The 25,908-nt window shown below is 42.6% G+C and overlaps 2 protein-coding genes across 3 annotated transcripts; both read right to left on the bottom strand.

Moving 5' to 3' along the window:
* Positions 1 to 1,101: 1,101 nt before the first annotated feature.
* Positions 1,102 to 15,101, bottom strand: LOC308235657 (uncharacterized protein). Of its 2 annotated transcripts, none has more exons than XM_080644688.1 (3): positions 7,982 to 8,213; positions 6,883 to 7,009; positions 1,102 to 2,449 (listed from the first exon to the last, which is right to left on the bottom strand). In XM_080644688.1, exons 1-3 carry the CDS (start codon positions 8,153 to 8,155, stop codon positions 1,677 to 1,679), a joined length of 1,074 nt encoding a protein of 357 aa, XP_080500814.1. In that variant the 5' UTR covers positions 8,156 to 8,213; the 3' UTR covers positions 1,102 to 1,676. The 2 variants fall into 2 exon arrangements, with proteins under 2 accessions (XP_080500814.1, XP_080500815.1); XM_080644689.1 differs by lacking the exon at positions 7,982 to 8,213 and adding an exon at positions 15,036 to 15,101 and having other exon boundaries at positions 1,586 to 2,449.
* Positions 15,102 to 17,607: 2,506 nt separating this feature from the next.
* Positions 17,608 to 25,115, bottom strand: LOC308235330 (uncharacterized protein; the record flags this gene model as incomplete). The annotated part of the gene is made up of 3 exons (XM_080644082.1): positions 17,608 to 18,959; positions 23,719 to 23,845; positions 24,810 to 25,115. The coding sequence occupies 3 exons, from the start codon at positions 25,113 to 25,115 to the stop codon at positions 17,743 to 17,745; spliced, it is 1,650 nt and encodes a 549-aa protein (XP_080500208.1). The 3' UTR covers positions 17,608 to 17,742.
* Positions 25,116 to 25,908: the final 793 nt, after the last annotated feature.

Consider the following 25,908-nt stretch of genomic DNA (forward strand, 5'->3'; position numbering starts at 1 on the left):
ATTGTGTCCACAGAAGATAAACATGCCTCAGATCCTCAGGTCTGTGTAAACAACGCTCCTGTACACTTTTGTTCAGAAACATTCCTGGATGCACATTTAGATGAGGAACATTCCATCTAATGGGCTACAGTCCCCTCCAAAACACATTAGGCCAGTGTTTTTATAGTGAGAATGTTTCCTCTAACTGCGATGGTCCTCCAACCAGTGACCGTCGCCCATGGAATTGAAGGCATTAGGGCACATGGCCCTCTGCAAGACATGGAAAGAGATAGTCTTCAAATATATTGGCATCCCTTGAAAACCATGAAAATATTCGCGCAGCTTGAAGATATACTTGAGGTTGTCACAGCTACCCCATCTTTGGAGTGATCTCTTTGCCTCAAAGATTCCATGTTCACATGAGGAAAAGAGAGTCCACAATCCACACTGTTTCTTAGGAAAATATGGGCAGCCATGAAAATTACACAAAAAGTGCCGAAACCGGTTTGGCTCAGTGGATAGAGCGTCAGCATGCGGACTGAAGGGTCCCAGGTTCGATTCTGGTCAAGGGCATGTACATGGGTTGTGGGCACATCCCCAGTAGGGGGTGTGCAGGAGGCAGCTGATCGATGTTTCTCTCTCATCGATGTTTCTTTTTTTTTTTTTTTTTTTAAATATATTTTATTGATTTTTTACAGAGAGGAAGAAAGAGGGATAGAAAGTTAGAAACATCGATGAGAGAGAGACATCGATCAGCTGCCTCCTGCACGACCCCTACTGGGGATGTGCCCGCAACCCAGGTACATGCCCCCGACCGGAATCGAACCTGGGACCCTGCAATCCGCAGGCCGACGCTCTATCCACTGAGCCAAACCGGTTTCGGCTCATCGATGTTTCTAACTCTCTATCTCTCTCCCTTCCTCTCTGTAAAAAATCAATAAAATATATTAAAAAAAAAAAAAAAGAAAATTACGCAAAAAGTGCTAAGTTAATTTCTACACCACACTATTCTGTCAAAGGCAAAGAATGTTTGAGGCCCCATAAAAGTTTTTCACCTCATCATTTTAGGATAGCTCAGATCTCCTTATAAGCGAACCCACACAGTAAATGGAACACCCAACATGAAAGAAGACTTAGAAAAAAGCCTTCATTATTTTACAAACCAAATAGACATGAGATTGGCAGTTCTTCCATTGATGACTTAGGCATTCAATAAATTCATCACTGGCATCTAGGGAATGTGTGTCTCTAAAAATGGCAGTTCCTCTACAATGTTATGTTTTGTGGGGCTAACACCAATCAGTCCAACAAAGTAGACAACAGAGTTAGCTTCCCTGGGCACAAGAGGATGGTGATTGATACCATCTATAGGACCATGTAGGTGGTACAGATGAAATACCTTAAGTAACAGAAATATGCAGTGACATAGATCAGGAAACACATCTAAGTATTTCAGAAAGTAAAACGTAACTACATATGGTTGCAACATAAAAAACAAAACCAAACGCTCACAAAAACACTTAGGGGGAATTTACATAATGTAGGCATTTAAATGTATGAGATTCATTAGTGGTAAAAGATTTCCCACATTCACTGCACATATAAGGCCTTTATCCAGTGTGCAATCTCTGATGACCTTGAAGTGCAGTGCTGGTAGATAAAGATTTCCCACATTCACTGCATTTATAAGTGTTTGCTCAACTGTGAACTCGCTGGTGACAGGAAAGGACAGTGCTACTGGTAAAAGATTTCCCACATTCACTGCACTCATAAGGCTTTTCTCCAGTGTGAATTCTCTGATGATGTTCATGAAGGTGAGATGTCCTGTTAAAATATTTCCCACATTCACTGCATTTATAAGGCTTTTCTCCAGTGTGAACTCTCTGATGACGACGAAGGTCACTGCTCCAGGTAAAAGATTTCCCACATTCACGGCACCCAAAAGGCCTTTCTCCAGTGTGCAATCTCTGATGACCCTGAAGGGAAATACTCCTGGCAAAAGATTTCCCACATTCACTGCATTTGTAAGGCTTTTCTCCAGTGTGAATTCGCTGATGTAGACGACGGTCAGTGCGCCTGGGAAAAGATTTTCCACATTCACTGCATTTATAAGGTTTTTCTCCCGTGTGAACTCTCTGATGAAGACAAAGGGCAGTGCTCCTGTGAAAAGATTTCCCACATTCACTGCATTTGTAAGGCTTTTCTCCCGTGTGAACGCTCTGATGAAGACGAAGGTTAGTGCTCCTGGTAAAAGACTTCCCACATTCACAGCACTCATACGGCCTTTCTCCAGTGTGAACTCTTTGATGATGACGAAGGTCAGTGCTCCTGGGAAAAGATTTTCCACATGTACTGCATTTATAAGGCTTTTCTCCAGTGTGGCTGAGTTGGTTGGGCATTATTCCATGTACTAAAAGGTTGCCGATTACATTCTTGGTCAGGGCAAATGCTGGGTTTGCAGGTTGCATTCCTGATAAAGGGCATATAGGAGGCAGGCAATCAATGTTTTGCTCTCACTTCCATGTTTCTCACTATCCCTCTCCCTGTTTTTCTAAAAATCAAATTCAAAATCTTAAAAAACAAAAAAGAGCATAGTTCAAATTAGCTAGAAGCATTTATTAAAAAGAAAAAGAGCCCTAACCAGTTTGGCTCAGTGGATAGAGTGTCAGCCTGCGGACTGAAGGGTCCCAGGTTCGATTCCGGTCAAGGGCATGTACCTCGGTTGCAGGCACATCCCCAGTAGGGAGTGTGCAGGAGGCAGCTGAATCGATGTTTCTCTCTCATCGATGTTTCTAGCTCTCTATTCCTCTCCCTTCCTCTCTGTAAAAAAAACAATAAAATTTATTTAAAAAAATAAAAATATAATAAATAAAAAAGAAAAAGAAAAAAAAGATATTATACCTGACACTATAAACCACAAGGCATAAGAGATGTTGTCAGATGATGTGACCCCACATAGAGAAAAATGTCAAGATCCCACTATGAGCTTCTGAAATGAAAAACAAATTCAGAGCCCTGGCCAGGTGGCTCGCTCCTTGAAACTGTGGTCCCAATACCCTGAGGTTGTGGGTTTGATCTCCCTTCAGGACACACACAGAGGACAGCCAATGAATGCATAGATTGGTGGAATAGCATATCAATGTTTCCCTCTCTATTGCTGTCTACATCTGTCTCACTTTCTTTCTCTAAAATTAATAAATAAAAATATTAAAGAAAATAAAATTTGAAAAGGTTACAGGATGTAAAAGTCAACACATAAACATCAGTTTCCTTTCTACACATTAACAATAAATCTTTGATAGAGGAATGAATAAAGTAGTTAAGTTTGCAATAGAATCAACAATAAAATAATTAGGAATAACTTCCACCAAAATTGTGAAAGGTCTGTACGTTGAACTCAAGACAGTGATGAAAAAATGGAAGAAAACACAAACAAATGGAAAGACATCTGAGTTTTAGGATTTGAAATGTAATACCCTTATAATGTCTATACGACCCAAAGCCATCTACAAATTAAATGCAATCCCAATGATAATTCCAATGGTATTTTACAACGAAATAAAAACAGATCTTGAAATGTATGGAACCAAAAGACCTTGAATAGCAAAATCAAACTTGAGCAAGAACTAACCTGGTGGCATCAAACTTCCTGCTTCAATCTATTACAAAGCCAAAGCAACCAAATAGTGTGTTACTGGAATAAACACAGAAACAAACACCAATAGAACAGAACAGACAAGACCGAAATAAACTCAGACACATACATTCAAGTATCCTTTGACAAAAACCACAAGACACACAAGAAAGAAAAGAGTTCTTTCACTGAATGGTGCTGGTAAAAGTGCATATTCACAGGTAAAACAACAAAAATGGACACCACTGATAAAAATGAACTCAAACTGCATAAAATGATTAAATGACAATCGTAAAATTAAAACTACTTCAAGACAAGCTAGAGAAAACGCTTTGGACATTAGCTTTGGACATGATTTTCTGGATATGACACCAACCACCAGGCAAAATGGCAAAACTAAACAGTCTGAACTACAACAAATGAAAAAGTGTCTTCATATCACAACAGCAATTAACAAAATGAAATTAAAAGGCAATCTACAGGATGGGAGAAAATACTTGCAAGTCATATGAACGTACTGTTTGGAGATATTGTGGATTCAGTTCAGATCTCCACAATAAAGCAAATATCAAGATACACAAAGAATTCACACAATTATTTGGAGTTCCAATTAAATAATAAAGACATGGTAACACTACACTGCAGGCTAATAAAAACACAACTACTCTGTGTGAAAAATACTTTATCAGTAAAGAGTGACAAGCTCAGGGAAATTCAGAGACCTAAAGTGACCACAAAGGATGGTCTGAAATTAAAACTTTCTAACTAAAGCAGCTAATGACAGGTAGACATGTCCTCAGCTAAAATATTCATCGACAAAAGTCAATCTTTACCTTAACTGAGCCTGTCTATCATCTTCGGCATATATGATAACATCCCTTTGGAATGTCAGAGTAACTTCCCTTTTCGGGATTCCTCAGGGTACAACAAATGCACCATAGCAGAGAGTACAAATACTCTCATTACTATTTTCATCATATTAATAATGATTACTAGTTATCCTGTACCCAACTATGTAAAGATTTATCATTTTACTTTTTATCCGATTCCAGAAGTAGCTCCGCATTGCTCTCTTCTGCCTCCTTAATCTGTCACCAATGAATTTCATGTAACCCACCTATGTCTGCTCTTTCGATTGTAATGTATCAAATAAGGTGCAAAACTGCCATTCTCAGGAGCATTATATCAATGCCTTGAGATTTTGCTTCCTAGCAACTGTTGAACGTTTGAACCAAATAAAATCACAAAAATTATTTCCAGGTTTGAATATTTCTTATGTTCACACTAACAACATCTGAGCCTGCTGGAAAGATGGCCACACGAAATCTCCTGAATGCAGGATAGCCAAAAACATTGAATTTGTAAAAACAAAAAAACTACACAGCCCAGCTGTGGTGGGTCAGTGAACTGAGTGTTGTCCCATGGACCAAGAGGTCCCAGGTTCAAGGACCAAGATGTCCCAGGTTCGATTCCCAGTCAGGGTACATGCCTGGGTTGCTGGCTCAATCCCCAGTAGGGGGCGTGCAGGAGGCAGCCAATCAATGATTTTCCCTCATTATTGATGTTTCTATCTCTCTTTTCCTCTCCCTTCTCTGAAGTCAATAAAAATATATTAAAATCAAAACAAAAAACCCTAAAAATATCTGCAAAGCACAATTAAGCACATGCAAAAAGACGAGTGAGTACTTGTATGTAATAAAAAATGAATATATAAAATATAGAAGGTATTCAAGAGACACATTAGCCAAAAAATATGGTTTAAAAAATAGGCTAGAAAAGTTAAAGACAAAGAGAGAATCTTAAAGGCAGCAAGAGAAGAGAAAACTGTTACCGACGAATGAGTTCGCATAAGGCTGACACCTGATTTCCCATCAGAAACTCTACAGGCCAGAAGGGAATGGCATGAGGTACTCAAAGTAAGGGAAAGCAAGGATCTGAGACCAATATTACTATAACCAGCAAGGATATCATTCAAAGTAGACAGTCAAATAAAGAGCTTCCCAGACCAAAAAAAAGGCTCAAGGAGTTCATCACCACCAACCCAGCATTACAAGAAATGCTAAAGGGATTGCTGAGAAGAAGAAAGAGAGAAAGAAACCTAGCCATACAGAATTAAAATGGCTATAAATAAGTATCTCTCAATAAAGACCCTAAATGCAATGGTTTAATGCTCCAATAAAAGGTGTAGGGTAGCTGAACAGATACAAAAAGATGATACAACTATATGGTGTCTACAAGAGACCCACCTCAAAACAAAAGACACACACAGGATGAAAGTGAAGGGATGGAAAAAAATTTTCCATGTAAATGGAAAACAAAAACGCTGGAGTAGCAATACTCATATCTGATAGAACAGATTTTAAAAGCATCATGCTAAGCGAAATAAGCCAGTTAGAGAAAGAAATATCATATGATCTCACTCATTTTTGGAATATAATGAACAACATAAATTGATGAACAAAAATAGATCCAGAGGGAGGAAAAATACCATAGAATATAATAGAAGTAATCCAGTTCTTTGAAGATTTTTAGTATTTCCTATACCTTTGTGATACAGTTTTGGTAATATTATTATACTTTAAATCCCTTTGTTCTTGAAATATTAATATTATTATATATAAGTTCATTTTTCTTGAATAACTGATGTTTATTGCATGTAACATTATTATATTTAAAATCGTTTCCTTGAAATAAAATTAAAAAACTGAAGGAAGAAAAAAATAGGCTAGTACAGCTGGAGTGGTTCAGTGGTTGAGCATTAACCTATGAACCAGGAGGTCAGGATTCGATTCCCGGTTAGGGTACATGCCGGAGTTTCAGGCTCCACCCCCAGTAGGGGCTGAGCAGGAGGCACCGATCAATGATTCTCTCTCATCATTGATGTATCTCTCTCTCTTTCTCCCTTCCTCTCTGAAATCAATAAAAATATATTTTTTAAAAATAGGCTAAAGATGTAAAGAAAATTTCCCCAAAAATATGTACAAATGACCAACAGGAATATAAAGAATGCTTTTCCTCACTAATTAAGGTGGAATCCATTAGGCTCCCTGCCACAATACCAACCACAAATCCCTCCCTGGGAGTTCAGTACAGGAGGTATTGTGATTGCAGAAAAAGAAAAGGGCTGAGCAAACAAACTAGACCTCCCAAGAACAGCAAGGGCCCAAAAAACCTGAAGGTCAAGCCGTGAGGACAGAGCACATCCCGGTAATGGGGCACGAGGATATGTAAAGCCAAGTCCAGGTCACTGGTGAGAGTGAGGGTCTTACCCAGCGAGGACAGAAGTTCAAAGTTCTCCAGCATCACATTCAGGTACAGCTGTCTCTGACCCTCATCAAGGAGGCTCCATTCCTCCCTGGAGAAGTACAGGGCAATGTCCTCAAAGGCCACGCCAACCTGTCAGAATGGAGACAAATGATTATTCAGGATTTTTTATTTATTTTCTTTTTGTATTTTAGTTGTAATTCCAATTTGGTCCTGGGAGTGTGTCTGGGTAGCATCCACTTACTCCGCAGCCATTTTTAAACTCCCAGAATTGAGACTACTGAGACCAAAGCTGTCTTTCTGAGAACCCACAATCCTACTCCTTACACATCTTTCCACCCTCAACCTCCTCCAGGGCTCCCCAGTTTAGTGTGGACACCAGGCCCTAATGCCACTGCAGGCTGATCTCTCATCACAGTCCCATTAGTCACTGTTACTGCCCTCAGCTATAGCAGAGGGTCTGGGGCCTGTGAGGGCATGCACCTAAGCTCTGGGCCATGCCTGCAGGGCCCCAGCCTTCCTGCCAAGCTAGTCTCCCAGATCATGACTCCAAGACAAAACCAAACCAGGGCTTATGCTTCCCCCTTAAGTCTCCACACCAGGTCCCCAGCACCATCAGCTCACACGTCCTCTTTCTCTAGATGTGCACATCACTGTGTAATGTCTTCCTTCTTCAGACCCCAAGTTCACTCCCTCAGCTCTGTCCCCTTCCTATTCCATCCCAGGAGATCAACCATGAACTTGGACTATGGTATCTGAGAGTGCTTGTACCACAGTCCAGCCGGATGCAGGACAAATCCAGTCCTCTCAGGGTCTCCACAGCCCGAAAAGCCTGGATTGAGTCTGTGACGTCCTCCCTGCAGCCTCTGATCTTTCCGCCAATCCTCACAGCCCACACCCTCAGGGGAACCTCAGATGCAAGTCACCCCTGTCCTCTCCGCCCTGCACCTGCTGTGTCCTCAGAAGCCACAACACTCCTCTCTCCCCTCCGCCTTCCTCACGGTCCTCCATGCGGACTGAGCTGCAGGACGTGACAGGCGCCCGCACCCGGGCGGTCCTGTTCGGTGTGAGGAGGCGGTGAGGGCCCGGGGGACGCGCACTCACCTCAGCCCCGCGCCTCTGGGCGGGCGCCGCCATCGGACTTTGTGTGCGGAGTCCGGGGGGAGCGGCGGTCCCTGTTCGGGCCATGGAGCGGGTCACCCGGGTGGGGACACCGAGCTTCACACCCGCGCATGTGCTGTGCGCACCACGACTCTCGCGCCTTTTCTGTCGGGGCATCTCCCATCTGGAGCCTCCAAACAGGTAACGCGGTGTGTTTGGGTGGAGACAAAATGCCCGCTCTGAGGATGCAGGAAGTCCCGCCCTTTCGAGTTAAGCTTCGCTAGAAACACGTTTTCTGACCCTTCATTGGCTAAGCTGTTGGTATTCCACACAGGGTGTTCTGGGTAATGTAGTCATTGAGTCCAAGAAAGTCATCAGGGTTTTTTCCCACATCACTCCTGTAGGAAACACGGAGATCGCCACTGCGGGGCTATGAAATCTCACGTCCTCATGAGAGACACATCTTAAAAATGGCTAAAGAAAGTGGTCATCTTTTCCTGGTGAAGGGACTTTAGTCCATACTGATGAAAGGAGATAATCTGGCCTGGCCAATGTCACTGAATGGTTTAGTGTTAACCAATGAACTGGGAGGTCATGGTTCAATTACCTGTCAGGGTGCATGCCCAACTTGTGCTTGATGCCCAGTAGGGGGCCTGCAGGAGGCAGCAAATCAAGGATACTCTCTCCTCATTGTTTCTCTGTCTCTCCATCTTCTCCCTTCCTATCTCTGAAATCAATGATTTAAAAACCATATTTAGCCATGGCTGGTTTGGCTCAGTGGATGGAGCGTTGGCCTGCCGACTGAAGGGTCCCAGGTTCAATTCCAGTCAAGGGCATGTACCTTGGTTGCGGGTACATCCCCAGTAGGGGGTGTGCAGGAGACGGCTGATCAATGTTTCTCTCTCATCAGTGTTTCTAACTCTCTATCCCTCTCCCTTCCTCTCTGTAAAAAATCAATAAAATATATTTTAAAAAAAATAAAAATAAAAATAAAAACCATATTTAAAAGCACACACACATTATCTGTGATACAAATATCCTATCTAATAAAAGAGTAGTATGCAAACTAACCATCACTCCGCCACACCCACAAGCCACGCCCACCAGCCAAAAAGGAGCTGGCTTATGTGCGTGGCAGAACAGATTTTTGTGGATGACCTGCTGCCCTCCATATTGCCGGCAGTATTGGAATAGATGTTCATCTATGATTCAACCCTGTCTCTGCTTAATTGGCTCAAGTAGTGACAAGCTGACCAGACCCATTGGTTGTGCAGTTGCATACCCACCTATGGAAAAGAGGCATGTGTCAATCATTTTAATTTTTGTCCAATCCTAGAGGTCACTCCTCCCTCTTCTTTCTCCTGCCGCCCTAACCTATCACCCATGTATTTGTCGTAACCCTGTTATGCCTCCTCTTTTGCTGGTAATGTACATACAATAAGTGGAAAATTGCCATTTTCCAGACCATTGTACCATACCATTAGGAATTTTCTTTCCGGCAACTGTCATCAGTTGGATCAAATAATTTCAAAAACAATTCTTACATGTTTGGAAGTTTGGTACATTGACAAAGTGCATTCTGACAAAGTTACTGGTGTTTTTGTTTATGTGAAAAGGCTATTATAATTAGCATACTGACAGGGAATTTGTCCTTTACAGACATATTTAAGGTGAAAGGTTAGATGACATTTTAGACATTCTCAATGTGATGACATATTAAGTGTAATGAGCGTTAGTTGGTTCTAATAAATAGAATTAATCCTCCACATTCTCGTTCAGAGTGGGCCACCAGCACAGGACAGATTCAAACCCTGCGGCAATCATTTCTAGACTTAAACTCCTTTGGCACCCCTCTTGGAACTCCAGTGGGATCTGTGTATATATGGGGACCAAAGGAGCCCCCGGAACTCACTCCTCTTCCTAGTCTGTCTGTTGAAACAGGTTTACGATATGCCAATGTGAAAGGGATAGTCAATTTATCAGAGCGCAAGTTCCACTCCATTTGCTGGGCAAGGCAACAGTCAGGGTCCCCCATAACACCACCAGACATCACCACAGGGCATCAAAAGTACAACATGACTGGCTTCTGAGGATACTCAGACATTTACGCTTCTGGATAAATTTCTCATGAACTCCGAAGACTTTTGTTCCCCTACTTGCGAGGCAGAAGGTATAGTTTACGTCGGAGGACGGGGCTGGATCATTTTGGGGGCTCCTTGCTCTTTACCTCTGTTGAATGGGAACAACAGAGCAAGACTCTTACAGGAAACGTTTCTCCAGGAGGTTTCCTCCTGATACCAGAAAAGCACATATTCCATCCCGTTACTGTGTGAGGTCCACCCAAATGGGAATGGGACCATTTGCGCCTCTAGCCTTCCTGACCCGCAAGCATTAACAGTTGCCTTTATTTAGGGTGCCTACAGAATATTTAATCCATTCAACTCAGGTATTTGTTCCTTTATATCCTACTTCGATTTGCATGGTGGTGGCAGTGGCCTAGGGCAGTGGTCGGCAAACTGCAGCTCGCGAGCCACATGTGGCTCTTTGGCCCCTTGAGTGTGGCTCTTCCACAAAATACCACGGCCTGGGCAACTCTATTTTGAGGAAGTGGCATTAGAAGAAGTTTAAGTTTAAAAAATTTGGCTCTCAAAAGAAATTTCAATCGTTGTACTGCTGATATTTGGCTCTGTTGACTAATGAGTTTGTCGACCACTGGCCTAGGGGATCTTGTCCTGTGACATCTACTCCTAAATCTAGTCCTAGCCAATCTTTTGACCTAAAGGCTGAAATATACAAGTCATTCAAGTTATTTATAACCAATAAATTTACTGGGTCAGCATGATCTGGATTGTACACATTTCCCTAGCCCACATTGCAAGCCCCTGCAATTTACCAGATCCCTAAAGCAAAGAGAACTCATTACATAATGGTTATTAAGACAGCTCACACTTTGGGGTCAATTTCAAGTGGATATGTCCTGGTATGGCTGTTCAAGTTGAGGTGTGTCCGCCCTTAATCCGTGTATGATGGGTCCAACCTGGCTCTGCAGTCTGAACAGCAGTCTCTGTGGTAAGCAAGACAAGGTAGGGTCTTCCCCAGGAGGGTTCCAACTTACTTCCCTTCCCAGTCTTCATTAGAACAAATGTAGTCTCCAGGTCCATGATGATGAACCGGAAACTCAAGAGGGGGCCATGGGTCAGGAGGCCTTCTAACCTGAGAGAGATTACAGTAGACGAGATACCCAGTACCTAGTTCTTAAGAAAGTGGTCCCTAGTCTCTCCTGTCGGAAGATCTTGCCGCATTCCAGGGCCTATTGGAATCACCTACAACCAACTCTAGGTCAAAAAAACAACTTTTCTTAATATTTAAAGCCTAGGAAGGTAGTCAAACACATTCTACCAAGAGATTATATAGCACTCAACTTAGAGTTGAAGATGGCTGCCGATGGGAAGGCAGACTGCAAGATAGTGCGTGAATGAGAGAAGGAAAGGAGAGTGTGCGGTTGCATGGGGAGTGTTTATTTGTGAGTTGAGGGACAGCTATATTCCAAAGGACTGTTGGGGATTGCCAGACGGGGTTCCCCTGACAGGGCAGCCTCCACTGCTGCTGAAATCCCTCCCAGAGCAACGGGCCAGACGGCTTCACAGGGGAGTTTTAACAAACATTCAAGGAAGAACTTAAACCTATCCTCCTCAGACTATTCCAAAAAATTCAAGAAGAAGGAACACTTCCAAGCTCATTCTATGAAGCCACCATCACCCTAATACCAAAACCAGATAAAGACAACACAATAAAAGAGAATTACAGGCCAATATCCCTCATGAACATAGATACCAAAATCATCAACAAAATTCTAGCAAATCGGATCCAGCAGTACATCAGAAAGATCATACACCAGGACCAAGTAGGATTTATCCCAGGGATGTAAGGATGGTACAATATCCGTAAATCAATAAACATGATACATCACATAAACAAAAAACCACAGTCATATCAATTGATGCAGAAAAAGCATTTGACAAAATCCAACACCCTTTCTTGATAAAAACTTTCAGCAAGGTGGGAATAGAAGGATCATACCTCAACGTAATAAAAGCCATATATGACAAACCCACAGCCAACATCATACTCAATGGGCAAAAACTAAAACCATTTTCCCTAAGAACAGGAACAAGACAGGGATGCCCACTCTCACCACTCCTGTTTGACATAGTACTGGAAGTATTAGCCATTGCAATTAGACAAGAAGAAGAAATAAAAGGCATCCAAACTGGAAAAGAAGTAAAACTGTCTTTATTCGCAGATGACATAATATTGTACATAAAAAAACCCTAAAGACTCCATCAAAAAATTATTAGACTTAATAAATGAATTTCGCCGAAACGAGTTTGGCTCAGTGGATAGAGCGTCGGCCTGCGGAATGAAGGGTCCCGGGTTCGATTCCGGTCAAGGGCATGTACCTTGGTTGCGGGCACATCCTCATTGGGAGGTGTGCAGGAGGCAGCTGATCGATGTCTCTCTCTCATTGATGTTTCTAGCTCTCTATCCCTCTCCCTTCCTCTCTGTGAAATATCAATAAAATATATTAAAAAATAAAAAATAAATGAATTTAGCCAAAACCGGTTTGGCTCAGTGGATAGAGCGTCGGCCTGCGGACTGAAGGGTCCCGGGTTCGATTCCGGTCAAGGGCATGTACATTAGTTGCGGGCACATCCCCAGTGGGAGGTGTGCAGGAGGCGGCTGATCGATGTTTCTCTCTCATCGATGTTTCTAGCTCTCTATCCCTCTTCCTTCCTCTCTGTAAAATATCAATAAAATATATTAAAAAAAATAAATAAATGAATTTGGCAATGTAGCAGGATACAAAATTAATGCCAAGAAATCTATGGCATTTCTATACACTGATAGTGAACTTACAGAAAGAGAGACTAAAAAAGCAATCCCATTTACCATCACACCAAAAAAACTAAGATACCTAGGAATAAACTTAACCAAGGACGTAAAAAAGCTATATGCGGAAAACTACAGGACACTGAAAAAAGAGATAGAGGAAGACATAAATGTATGGAAGAACATACCATGTTCATGGATTGGTAGAATCAACATCATTAAATGTCCATACTACCCAAAGCAATCTATAGATTCAATGCACTCCCCATTAAAACACCAACAGCATATTTCACAGACCTAGAAAGAACTCTCCAAAAATTCATCTGGAATAAAAAAAGACACCGAATAGCTGCAGCAATCCTGAGAAAGAAGAACAAAGTAGGTGGGATCTCAATACCAGATTTCAAGCTGTATTACAAAACAGCCGGGTACTGGCACAACAGCAGATATATAGACCAATGGAATACAATAGAGAACCCAGAAATCAACCCAACCCACTATGCTCAATTAATATTTGACAAAGGAGGCACGAACATACAATGGAGTCAAGACAGTCTCTTCAATAAATGGTGTTGGAAAAATTGGACAGATACATGCAAAAAAATGAAACTAGACCACCAACTTACACCATACACAAAAATACTCAAAATGGATAAAGGACTTAAACATAAGACAGAAAACCATAAAAATACTAGAGGAATCTACAGGCAGTGAAATCTCACACATATGCCGAAGCAATTTCTTCACCGATACTGCTCCTAGGGCAATGGAAACTAAAGAGAAAATAAGTAAATGGGACAACATTAAAAAAAAAAAAAAGCGGGGCGGGGGGGGGGAGCTGTAAGAGATCAACCGAAGGACTTGTACGCATGCATATAAGCATAACCAATGGATAAAAAACACGGGGGGGGGGGGGGCAGGTAAAGGCATGTACTGGGGGGAAGGGGAAGCCAGGAGAATGTCAATGGGGGAAAAAAAAAAAAAGGAGACATATGTACTACTATTTGTAATACTTCAAACAATTAAAAAAATAATAAATTAGCCGAAACCGGTTTGGCTCAGTGGATAGAGCGTCGGCCTGCGGACTGAAGGGTCCCGGGTTCGATTCTGGTCAAGGGCATGTACCTTGGTTGCGGGCACATCCCCAGTGGGGGGTGTGCAGGAGGCAGCTGATCGATGTTTCTCTCTCATCGATGTTTCTAGCTCTCTATCCCTCTCCCTTCATCTCTGTAAAATATCAATAAAATATATTTTTAAAAAATAAATTAATTAATTAATTTTTTAAAAAAAAGCTTTTGCACAGCAAAAGAAACCATCAACAAAACAACAAGAAAGCCCACTGTATGGGAAAACATATTTGCCAATGTTATCACTGATAAAGGTTTAATCTCCAACATTTACAGGGAACTCATACAACTTCATAAAAGATAAATGATCCAATAAAAAATGGGCAATGGGCCCTAACTGGTTTGGCTCAGTGGATAGAGGGCCAGCCTGCAGACTGAAGGGTCCTGGGTTCGATTCGAGTCAAGAGCACATGTCTGGGTTGCAGGCTTGAGCCCCAGTAGGGGGGCATGCTGGAGTCAGCCAATCAATGATTCTCTCTCATTGATGTTTCTAACTCTCTCTCCCTCTCCCTTCCTCTCTGAAGTCAATAAAAAAATATATATTTTTTAAAATGGGCAACAGACCTAAATAGATACTTTTCAAAAGAAGACACAAGGAAGGTCAAGAGACATATGAAAACATGCTCAAAGTCACTAATTATCCAAGAGATGCAAATCAAAACAACAATGTGGTACCATCTCACACTTGTCAGAATGGCTATCATCAACAGATCAACAAATGACAAGTGCTGGCGAGGATGCGGAGAAAAAGGAAACATCGTGCACTCTTGTGGGATGGAGAACAGTATGGAGTTTCCTCAAAAAACTAAAAATGGAACTCCCATTTGACCCAGTAATCCCACTTCTAGGAATATACCCCAAGAAACTAGAAACACCAATCAGAAAGGATATATGCACCCCTATGTTCATAGCAGCACAATTCACCATAGCTAAGATTTGGAAACAGCCTAAATGCCCATCAGCAGATGAGTGGATTAGAAAACTGTGGTACATCTACACAATGGAATATTATGCTGCTATAAAAAAGAAGGAATTCTTACCATTTGCAGCAGCATGGATGGACCTGGAGATCATTATGCTACGTGAAATAAGCCAGGCAATGAAAGAAAAATACCACATCATCTCACTCATTTATGGAAAATAAATAACATTATAACCTGATGAACAAAAAGAAAGATACAGAGGTAGTAAAGCATCGAACAGACTATCAAATTACAGAGGGAAGGCTGGGGAGTGTTGGGGAGAGGGGTAAAGAGATCAACCGAAGGACTAGTATGCATGCATAAAGCACAACCAATGGACACAAGACACTGGGGTGTGGGATGCAGGCATGCGACAGGGGGTTGGAGAGGCTGGGGGAAGGTCAATGGCGAATAAAAAGAGAGATATGTACTACTATTTGTAATTTTTTAAACAATAAAATAAAATAGTTGCCCTGCCATATAGACAGGTAAAAAAAAAAAAAAAAAGATTATACAGCACTCCAAGTGACAAGAGGCTATTAAACACAAACATAAGCTAGTAAAACTTCAGATCCCATAACTAAGTTTTTTGGATACCTGATTAATATAACATATAATAATTTATATTAACTTTTGCTTTAGAAAAGGAATAAGCAAAACAAGGTTTATTTTCTAACTTCATTTGTCCTTGGGTGGGGTCAACAAATGACACTAATTGGATTTCTGCTATTAGTTCCCCTAAGTACATTGATATAAACTATTTACTCTCTATTTAGGGAGGAAAAATGAAAATCATTTATTCTTAAGTGTCCTTGGTTGAGGGAAGATAGGATTTATTAAATGGCTACAAATGGCTGTTTAACTATTTTAATTTCCCTATTCTACTTATCCTGGCTTACTGGCCTGTGTCATTTATTCAATTTTTTAAACTTTTTTTATACAAACATTCTATAACTTCTACAAAATTTTTTTAGAAATCTTACAAGTTTCAGAAATAACTAGCTTTAGAAACCATTTTCTTTCTCCTTCAAAACGCATTTTCATGCCTCATACTTTTCTATTATACCAAAATCGTAATTAATTGTCACAATTTTTGAGATTTTAACCCTTAGAAACTTTTATTTTTAGGTGGCATGCAATTATTATTCCTCTGATTAGAAATGCATTCACATTTTAAGATTACTACACTAATAAAAGAGAAACATGCAAATTGACCATCACTCTGCTATGCCCACCAGCCAATCAGGAGTGAGTATGCAAATCAACCCAACAAAGATGGAAGTGGCCACGGAACTGGAGTGAGCAGGAGGCTTGGGTTGCCCCTGGTTACGGAGGAAGCCAAGCTTCCCGCCCGTACTGGCCACCCCTGAAGGAGTGGCTTGTAGCCTGGGTTACTGGGGGCGACCCAGGCTTCCAGCCCACCCTGGCCTCCACTCAAGGAGGGGCTTCCAGCCCACCCTGGCCTCCGTTCAAGGAGGGGCTGAGAGCCTGGGTCACTGGGGGGCGAGGCAAGCCTGAAAACGGCCCTCAGCCCCACACCCAGGCTGACCAGGCACCCCAGTGGGAATCCCCACCCTGAAGGGGGTGTGGCCAGCTTGAAAACAGACCTCAGCCCCTCACCCAGGCTGGTCATGCCCCCCCAGGGCGTACCCTCACCCCATGGGGATGTGGCCGGCCTGCAAACCACCACAAGCCCCTCACCCAGGCTGCCCCATGCCCCAAGGGAACCCCCACCCTGATCCGGGACACCCTTCAGGGCAAACCAGTCAGCTCCAACCCATGCACCAGGCCTCTATCTATACTAATAAAAGGGTAATATGCTAATTAGACTGGGAGACCTTTCAGACATTCTTCTGGACAAAGCCATGGTGGTGGGGCCAAGGTAGAGGCAGTTAGAGGCCAGGAGGGGAGGGCAGTTGTGGGTGATCAGGCCAGGATGGGACGGCAGTTGTGGGTGATCAGGCCGGTGGGGGGGGGTCATTGGGAGTAATCAGGCCGGCTGCGGCGGGGGGGGAAGTTGGGGGCAAGCAGGCAAGCGGGGGGGCAGTTGGGGGCGAGCACGCTGGCAAGGGGGACAGTGGGGGTGATCAGGCTGGCAGGGGGAGCAGTTGGGGGCGAGCAGGCCAGCAGGCAAAGTGCTTAGGGGTAATCAGGCAGGCAGGCAGGTGAGCGGTTAGGAGCCAGCAGTCCTGGATTGCGAGAGGGACGTCCAACTCTTGGTTTAGGCCCGATCCCTGTAAACAGGCAGTAGGACGTCGTTCGAGGGGTACCAGATTGGAGAGGGGGCAGGCCAGGCTGAGGGACACCCCCCCGTGCAAGAATTTCGTGCATTGTACACTAGTCCTATATAATAAATAGGTAATATGCAAATTGACCACCACTCTAACACACAAGATGGTTGCCCCCATGCGGTAAAAGTTGGCTGCCCCCATGTGGACACAAGATGGCCAGCAGGGAAGGGCAGTTGTGGGCAATCAGGCCAGCAGGGCAGGGCAGTTAGGGGTGACCGGGCCGGCAGGAGAGGGCAGTTGGGAGGGACCAGGCCTGCAAGGGAGGGCAGTTGGGGGCAATCAGGGCTGCAGGGGAGGTCACTTGGGGGATTTACATAATGTAGGTATTTAAATGTATGAGATTCAATTCAGACAAATGAGACTTCACAAATTTTCTTATACTATTGTTAAGACATAACTAAAAAAACACATTTCCTACACATCTAAGAAAAGTCTCACATGTGAACTCATATGTGCAGAGCAAATTTAGAAATTTGGCTGAGAGATATATCATGTTAATTGCACTCATAATGTCTTTCTCCAGTGTGAATTCGGTGATGATATTGGAGACTATAGTTCCTTGCAAACGATTTCCCACATTCACAGCATTTATAAGGCTTTTCTCCTGTATGAAGTCTCTGATGACGATGAAGAGCAGTGCTCCAGGTAAAAGATTTTCCACATTCACTGCATTTATAACACTTTTCTCTAGTATGAATTTTCTGATGACAGTGAAGGGCAATGTGAGTGGTAAAAGATTTCCCACATTCACTGCACACATAAGGCCTTTCTCCAGTGTGCAATCTCTGATGACCTTGAAGGGCAATGCTGGTGGATAAAGTTTTCCCACATTCACTGCATTTATAAGAGTTTGCTCCAGTGTGAACACGCTGATGACGAGAAAGGAGAGTGCTATAAATAAAAGATTTCCCACATTCCCTGCATTTATAAGGCTTTTCTCCAGTGTGAATTCTGCGATGAAGACGAAGGTCAGCGCTCCTGGGAAAAGATTTCCCACATTCACTGCACTCATAAGGCCTTTCTCCAGTGTGCAATCTCTGATGATCTCGAAGGGCAGTGCTCCTGGTAAAAGATTTTCCACATTCACTGCATTTATAAGGCTTTTTTCCAGTGTGAACCCTCTGATGACAATGAAGGTCATCGCTAGTGGGAAAAGATTTTTCACATTCCCTGCATTTATAAGGCTTTTCTCCAGTGTGAATTCTCTGATGATGTTGATGAAGGTGACCTGTCGTGGTAAAATATTTCCCACATTCAGTGCATTGATAAGGCTTTTCTCCAGTGTGAATTCTTTGATGACAACGAAGGGTACTGCTCCAGGTAAAAGATTTCCCACATTCATGGCACTCATAAGGCCTTTCTCCAGTGTGCAATCTCTGATGAACTCGAAGGGCAGTGCTCCTGGTAAAAGATTTCCCACATTCCCTGCATTTATAAGGCTTTTCTCCAGTGTGAACTCTCTGATGAAGATGAAGGTCAGTGCTCCTGGGAAAAGATTTCCCACATTCACTGCACTCATAAGGCCTTTCTCTAGTGTGAACTCCTTGATGATGACAAAGTTCAGTGCTCCTGGTAGAAGACTTCCCACATTCACTCCATTTATAAGGCTTTTCTCCCGTGTGGCTGAGTTGGTTGGGTGATATCCCATGCAGCAAAAACTTGCCGATTACATTCTTGGACAGGGCAAATGCTGGGTTTGCAGGTTCTATCCCTGGTAGGGGGCATACAGGAGGCAGGCAATCAATGTTTTGTTCTCATTACATTTTCTCACTATCCCTCTTCCTATTTTTATAAAAATCAGTTTTAAAATCTTAAAAACCAAAGAAGAGCATAGTTCAAATTAGCTAGGAGCTTTTGTTAAAAAAAAAAGAAAAAGAAAAAAATGTATTACCCCTGACTGTATGAACCACAAGGTATCATATGTGATGTTGGCAGATGACATGACTCTACATAGAGAAAAACGTCAAGATCCCATTATGAATTTCTGAAATTAAAAACTAATTCCGAGCCCTCGCCAGGAGGCTCGATCCTTGAAAGTGTGGTCCTACTACCCCGAGGTTGTGGGTTTGATCTCCCTTCAGGACACACCCACAGGACAGCCAATGAATGCATAGATCATTGGAATCGCAGATTAATGTTTACCTCTCTATTTCTGTCTATCCCTGTATCATTTCCTTTCCCTAAAATTAATAAATAAAAATTTTGGAAAGGTTACAGGACATAAAAGTCAACACACACACATCTGTTTTATTTCTACACATTAACAATAAGTTCTTTGATAGAGAAATGAAGAAAGTAGTCAAGTTTGCAATAGAATCAATAACAAACTACTCAGGAATAAATTCCACCAAAATGGTGAAAGGTCTATACAGTGAATTCATGACAGTGATGAAAAAATGGAAGAAAACACAAACAAATGGAAAGACATCTGAGTTTTAGGATTTGAAATTTAATACCCTTATAATGTCTATACTACCCAAAGCCATCTACAGATTAAAAGCAATCCCAATGATAATTCCAATGATATTTTAGAAAGAAATAAAAACAGAATCTTGCCCTAACCGATTTGGCTCAGTGGATAGAGCGTCAGCCTGTGGACTCAAGGGTCCCAGGTTCGATTCCGGTCAAGGGCATGTACCTTGGTTGTGGGCATATCCCCAGTGGGGGGTGTGCAGGAGGCAGCTGATTGATGTTTCTCTCTCATCGATGTTTCTAACTCTCTCCCTCTCCCTTCCTCTCTGTAAAAAATCAATAAAATATATTTAAAAAAAAAAAAGATCCTGAAACAAGTTTCATTTAAAAACAAAACAAAACAAAAAACCAGAATATTGAAATGTATGGAACCCAAAGACCTGGAATACCAAAAGCAAACTTGAGCAAGAACTAACATGGTGGCATCAAACGTCCTGACTTCAATCTATTACAAAGCCAAAGCAACCAAACAATGTGTTACTGGAATAAACACAGAAACAAAGACCAATAGAAAAGAACAGAGAGACCCGAAATAAACCCAAGCACATACATTCAAGTATCCTTGAGCAAAAACCACAAGACACACAAGAAAGAAAATATAGTTTTTTCACTGAATGATGCTGGTAAAAATGCATATTCACAGGTAAAACAACAAAACTGAACACCACTGAACAAAATAAACTCAAACTGAATGAAATAATTAAATGACAATCCCAAAACTTAAAACTACTTCACGACAACCCAGAGAAAACGCTTTGGACATTAGCTTTGGACATGATTTTCTGGATGTGACACCAACCACCAGGCAAAAAGGCAAAACTAAACAGTCTGAACTACAACAAATGAAAAAGTGTCTTCATATCACAACAGCAATTAACAAAACGAAATTAAAAGGCAATCCACAGGATGGGAGAAAATACTTGCAAGTCATATGAACGTACTGCTTGGAGATATTGTGGATACAGTTCAGATCTCCTCAATAAAGCGAATATCCTGGAAATTCACACAAGTATTTAGATTTCCAATTAAATAATAAAGACATGGTAACACTATACTGCAGGCTAATAAAAACACAACTACCCTCTGTGAAAAATATTTTATCAGTAAAGAATGACAACCTCAGGGACATTCAGAGACCTAAAGTGACCACAAAGGATGGTCTGAAATTAAAACTTTCTAACTAAAAGCAGCTAATGACAGGTAGACATGTCCCCAGCTAGAATATTCACCAACAAAATTCAATCTTTACCTCAACTGAGCCTGTCTATCATCTTCTGCATCTATGATAACATCCCTTGGGAATGTCAGAGTAACTTCCCTTTTCGGGATTCCTTAGGGCACAACAAATGCACCATAGCAGAGAGGTCAAATACTCTCATTGCTATTTTCATCATATTAATATTGATTATTAGTTATCCTGTACCCAACTATGTAAAAGATTTATCATTTTACTTTCTATCCAATTCCGGAAGTAACCCCGCTTTGCTCTCTTCTGCCTCCTTAATCTATCACCAATGAATTTCATGTAACCCACCTATGTCTGCTCTTTTGATTGTAATGTATCAAATAAGGTACAAAACTGCCATTCGCAGGAGCATTATATCAATGCCTTCAGATTTTGCTTCCTAGCAACTGCTGAAAGTTTGGACCAAATAAACTCACAAAAATTATTTCTAGGTTTGAATATTTCTTATGTTCACACTAACATCTGAGTCTGCTGGAAAATGGCCACACCAAACTTCTGGAAGGCAGGATAGCCAAAAACATTGAATTTGTAAAAACAAAAAAAAAACACACAGCCCAGCTGTGGTGGCTCAGTGAATTGAGTGTTGTCCCATGGACCAAGAGGTCCCAGGTTCATGGACCTAGATGTCCCAGGTTCGATTCCCAGTCAGGGCACATGTCTGGATTGCTGGATCCATCTCTAGTAGGGGGCATGCAGGAGGCAGCCAATCAATGATTTTCCCTCATTATTGATGTTTCTATCTCTCTTTTCCTCTCCCTTCTTCTCTGAAGTCAATAAAAATATATTAAAACCAAAACAAAAACCCCTCAAAATATCTGCAAAGCACAACTAAGTACATGCAAAAAGACAAGTGAGTACCTGTATGCAATAAAAATTTAATATATAAAATATTGAAGGTATTCAAGAGACACATTAACCAAAAAAAAAGTTAAAAAATAAGCTAGAAATATTAAAGACAAAGAGAAAAGAAAACTGTTACCTACAAAGGAGTTCTCATAAAGCTGACACCTGATTTCCGATTAAAAACTCTACAGGCCAGAAGGGAATGGCATGAGGTACTCAAAGCAATGGAAAGCAAGGATCTGAGACGAAGATTACTATATCCAGCAAGGGTATCATTCAAAATAGACAGTCAAATAAAGAGCTTCCCAGACAAAAAACGGCTCAAGGACTTCATCACCACCAAGCCAGCATTACAAGAAATGCTAAAGGGATTGCTCAGAAGAAGAAACAGAAAAAAAACACCTAGCCATACGGAATTAAAAATGAGTATAAATAAGTAACTCTCAATAATAACTCTAAATAGTTTAATGCTCCAATCAAAAGGTGTAGGGTTAACTGAATGGCTACAAAAACATGACCCAACTATATGCTGTCTACAAGAGACCCACCTCAAAACAAAAGACACAACACAGGATGAAAGTGAAGGGATGGAAAAAAATTTTCCATGCAAATGGAAAACAAAAAAAACCTGGAGTAGCAATACTCATATCTGACAAAACAGACTTTAAAAGCATCATGCTAAGCGAAATAAGCTAGTCAGTAAAGATAAATATCATATGATCTGATTCATTTGAGGAATATAATGAACAATATAAATTGATGAACAAAAATAGATCCGGAGGGAAAAAAATATTACAGAATATAATAGAAGTAATCCTGTTCTTTGTAGATTTTTAGTATTTCCTAGAACTTTGTGATATAATTTTGGTAATATTATTATATATAAAATCATTTTATTCTTGAAATATTAATATCTACACTAATAAAAGAGTAAGATGCAAATTGACTGTACCTTCATGATGCACACCAGCCAATCAGGAGTGAGTATGCAAATTAAACAAAGATGGTGGGTTAATTTGCATATTCAGGCATAGTGTGACCAGGGGCGGGACAGGATGCCCTAGCCGCTCTGGGCCTCTGGGCAGTTTGGGAAGGCGGAAAGGCGACACCGGGCCACAGCAAAGGCAGAAAGCCGGCTCCGGGCCAGAGCGAAGGTGGTTCTGGCAGCCAGGGGAAGGAAGACCCATTCTTGCACGATTCTTCGTACATCGGGCCTCTAGTTATTACATAAACGTTCATTTTTCTTGAGATATTAATGTTTATTTCATGTAACATTATTATGTTTAAGGTAGTTTTTCTTAAAATATTAAGGTATGTTGCATGTAACATTATTTTATTTAAAATCATTTTTCTTGAAATAAAATAAGTGAAAGAAAAAAAAATTGGCTAGTCTGGCCAGATGTGGCTCAGTGAGTGAGTATTAACCTATGAACCAGGTGGTCAGGATTACATTTCTGGTTAGGGAACATTCCAGGGCATGCAGGAGGCAGCCTATCAATGATTCTCTCTCATCATTGATGTTTCTATCTCTCTCTCCCTTACCCTTCCTCTCTGAAATCAATAAAAATATGTTTTAAAAAAATAGGCTAAAGATGTAGAGGCAAATTTTCCAAAAATATGTACAAATGACCAACAAGAATATAAAGAATGCTTTTCCTCACTAATTAAGGTGGAATCCATTAGGCTCTCTGTCACAATAACAACCACAAATCCCTCCCTGGGAGTTCAGTACAGGAGGTATTGTGATTGCAGAAAAAGAAAAGGGCTGAGCAAACAAACTAGTCCTACCAAGAACAGCAAGGGCCCAAAAAACTGAAAGTCAAGCCGTGAGGACAGAGCACATCCCGGTAAAGGGGCACGAGCATATGCAAAGCCAAGTCCAGGTCATTGGTGACAGTGAGGGTCTTACCCAGCGAGGATACAAGTTCAAAGTTCTCCAGCATCACATTCAGGTACAGCTGTCTCTGACCCTCATCAAGGAGGCTCCATTCCTCCCTGGAGAAGTACAGGGCAATGTCCTCAAAGGCCACGCTAACCTGTCAGAATGGAGACAATAGATTGTTCAGGATTTTGTTGTTGTTGTTGTATTTTAGTTGTAATTCCAATTTGGTCCTGGGAGTGTGTCTGGGTAGCATCCACTTACTCCGCAGCCATTTTTAAACTCCCAGAATTGAGACTACTGAGACCAAAGCTGTCTTTCTGAGAACCCACAATCCTACTCCTTACACATCTTCCCACCCTCAACCTCCTCCAGGCTCCCCAGTTTAGTGTGGACAGCAGGCCCTAATGCCACTGCAGGCTGATCTCTCATCACAGGCTCATTAGTCACTGTTACTGCCCTCAGCTATAGCAGAGGGTCTGGGGCCTGGAAGGGCATGCACCTAAGCTCTGGGCCATGCCTGCAGGGCCCCAGCATTCCTGCCAAGCTAGTCTCCCAGATCATGTCTCCAAGACAAAGACAAACAGGGCTTATGCTTCACCTTTAAGTCTCCACACCAGGTCTCCAGCACCATCAGCTCACACGTCCTCTTTCTCTAGATGTGCACACCACAGTGTAATGTCTTCCTTCTTGAGACCCCAAGTTCACTCCCTCAGCTCTGTCCCCTTCCTATTCCATCCCAGGAGATCAACCATGGACTTGGACTATGGTATCTGAGAGTGCTTGTACCACAGTCCAGCCGGATGCAGGCCAACCCCAGTCCTCTCAGGGTCTCCACAGCCCGGAAAAACCCGGAAAGAGGCTGTGACGTCCTCCCTGCAGCCTCTGATCTGTCCGCCAATCCTCACAGCCCACACCCTCAGGGGAACCTCAGATGCAAGTCACCCCTGTCCTCTCTGCCCTGCACTGGCTGTGCCTCAGAAGACACAACACTCCTCTCTCCCCTCCGCCTTCCTCACGGTGCTCCACGCGGACTGAGCTCAGGACGTGACAGCCGCCCGCACCCGGGCGGTTCTGTTCGGTGTGAGGAGGCGGGGAGGGCAGGGGGGACGCGCACTCACCTCAGCCCCGCGCCTCTGGGCGGGCGCCGCCAACGGACTTTGTGTGCGGAGCCCCGGGGGAGCGGCGGGAGAAGCGGCCGCCGCAGGGATGGCGGTCCCTGTCCGGGCCATGGAGCGGGTCACCCGGGTGGGGACACCGAGCTTCATACCCGCGCGTGTGCTGTGCGCACCACGACTCTCGCGCCTCCTCTGTTGGGGCATCTCCACCGGGACGCAGCGATCTGGAACCTCCTCACAGGTAGCAGTTGCGGTGTGGGCGAAGCCAAAATGCGCAGTGAGGATGCCGGAAGTCCCGCCCCTTCGCATTAAGCTTCGCTGGAAACACCTTTTCTGACCCTTCATTGGCTAAGCTGTTGGTATGCCACACTTGGTCTTCTGGGTAATGTAGTCATTGAGTCCAAGAAAGTGATCAGGGTTTCCCCCCTCCCCCCCATCACTCTTGTAGGAAACACGGAGATCGCCACTGCAGAGGCTATGAAATGTCACGTCCCCATGAGAGACACATATTAAAATGGCTAAAGAAAGTTGTCATCTTTTCCTGGTGAAGGGACATGAGTCCATATTGATGAAAGGAGGTAATCTGGCCTGGCCATTGTCACGGAATGGTTGAGTGTTGCCCAAAGAGCTAGAGGTCATGGTTCAATTACCTGTCAGGGTACATGCCCAATTTGTGCTTGATCCCGAGTAGGGGGCGTGCAGGAGGCAGAGGAGCAATGATTCTCATCATTGATGTTTCTCTGTCTCTCCCTCTCCCTTCTCCCTTCCTCTCTCTGAAATCAATTTTTTTTTAATATATTTTATTGATATTTCACAGAGAGGAAGGGAGAGGGATAGAGAGCCAGAAACATCGATGAGAGAGAAACATCGATCAGCTGCCTCCTGCACACCTCCCACTGGGGATGTGCCCGCAACCAAGGTACATGCCCCTGACCGGAATCAAACCTGGGACCTTTCAGTCCGCAGGCCGAGGCTCTATCCACTGAGCCAAACCGGTTTCGGCTGAAATCAATTTTTAAAGAACCGTATTTAAAAGCACACACACATTATCTGTGATCCAAAGATAGTCATAATTAGAGAGGAATGCCTGCATTAAAGAGTC

Source organism: Plecotus auritus (genome assembly GCF_963455305.1).
Source record: "Plecotus auritus genome assembly, chromosome: 10".
NCBI lineage: Eukaryota > Metazoa > Chordata > Mammalia > Chiroptera > Vespertilionidae > Plecotus > Plecotus auritus.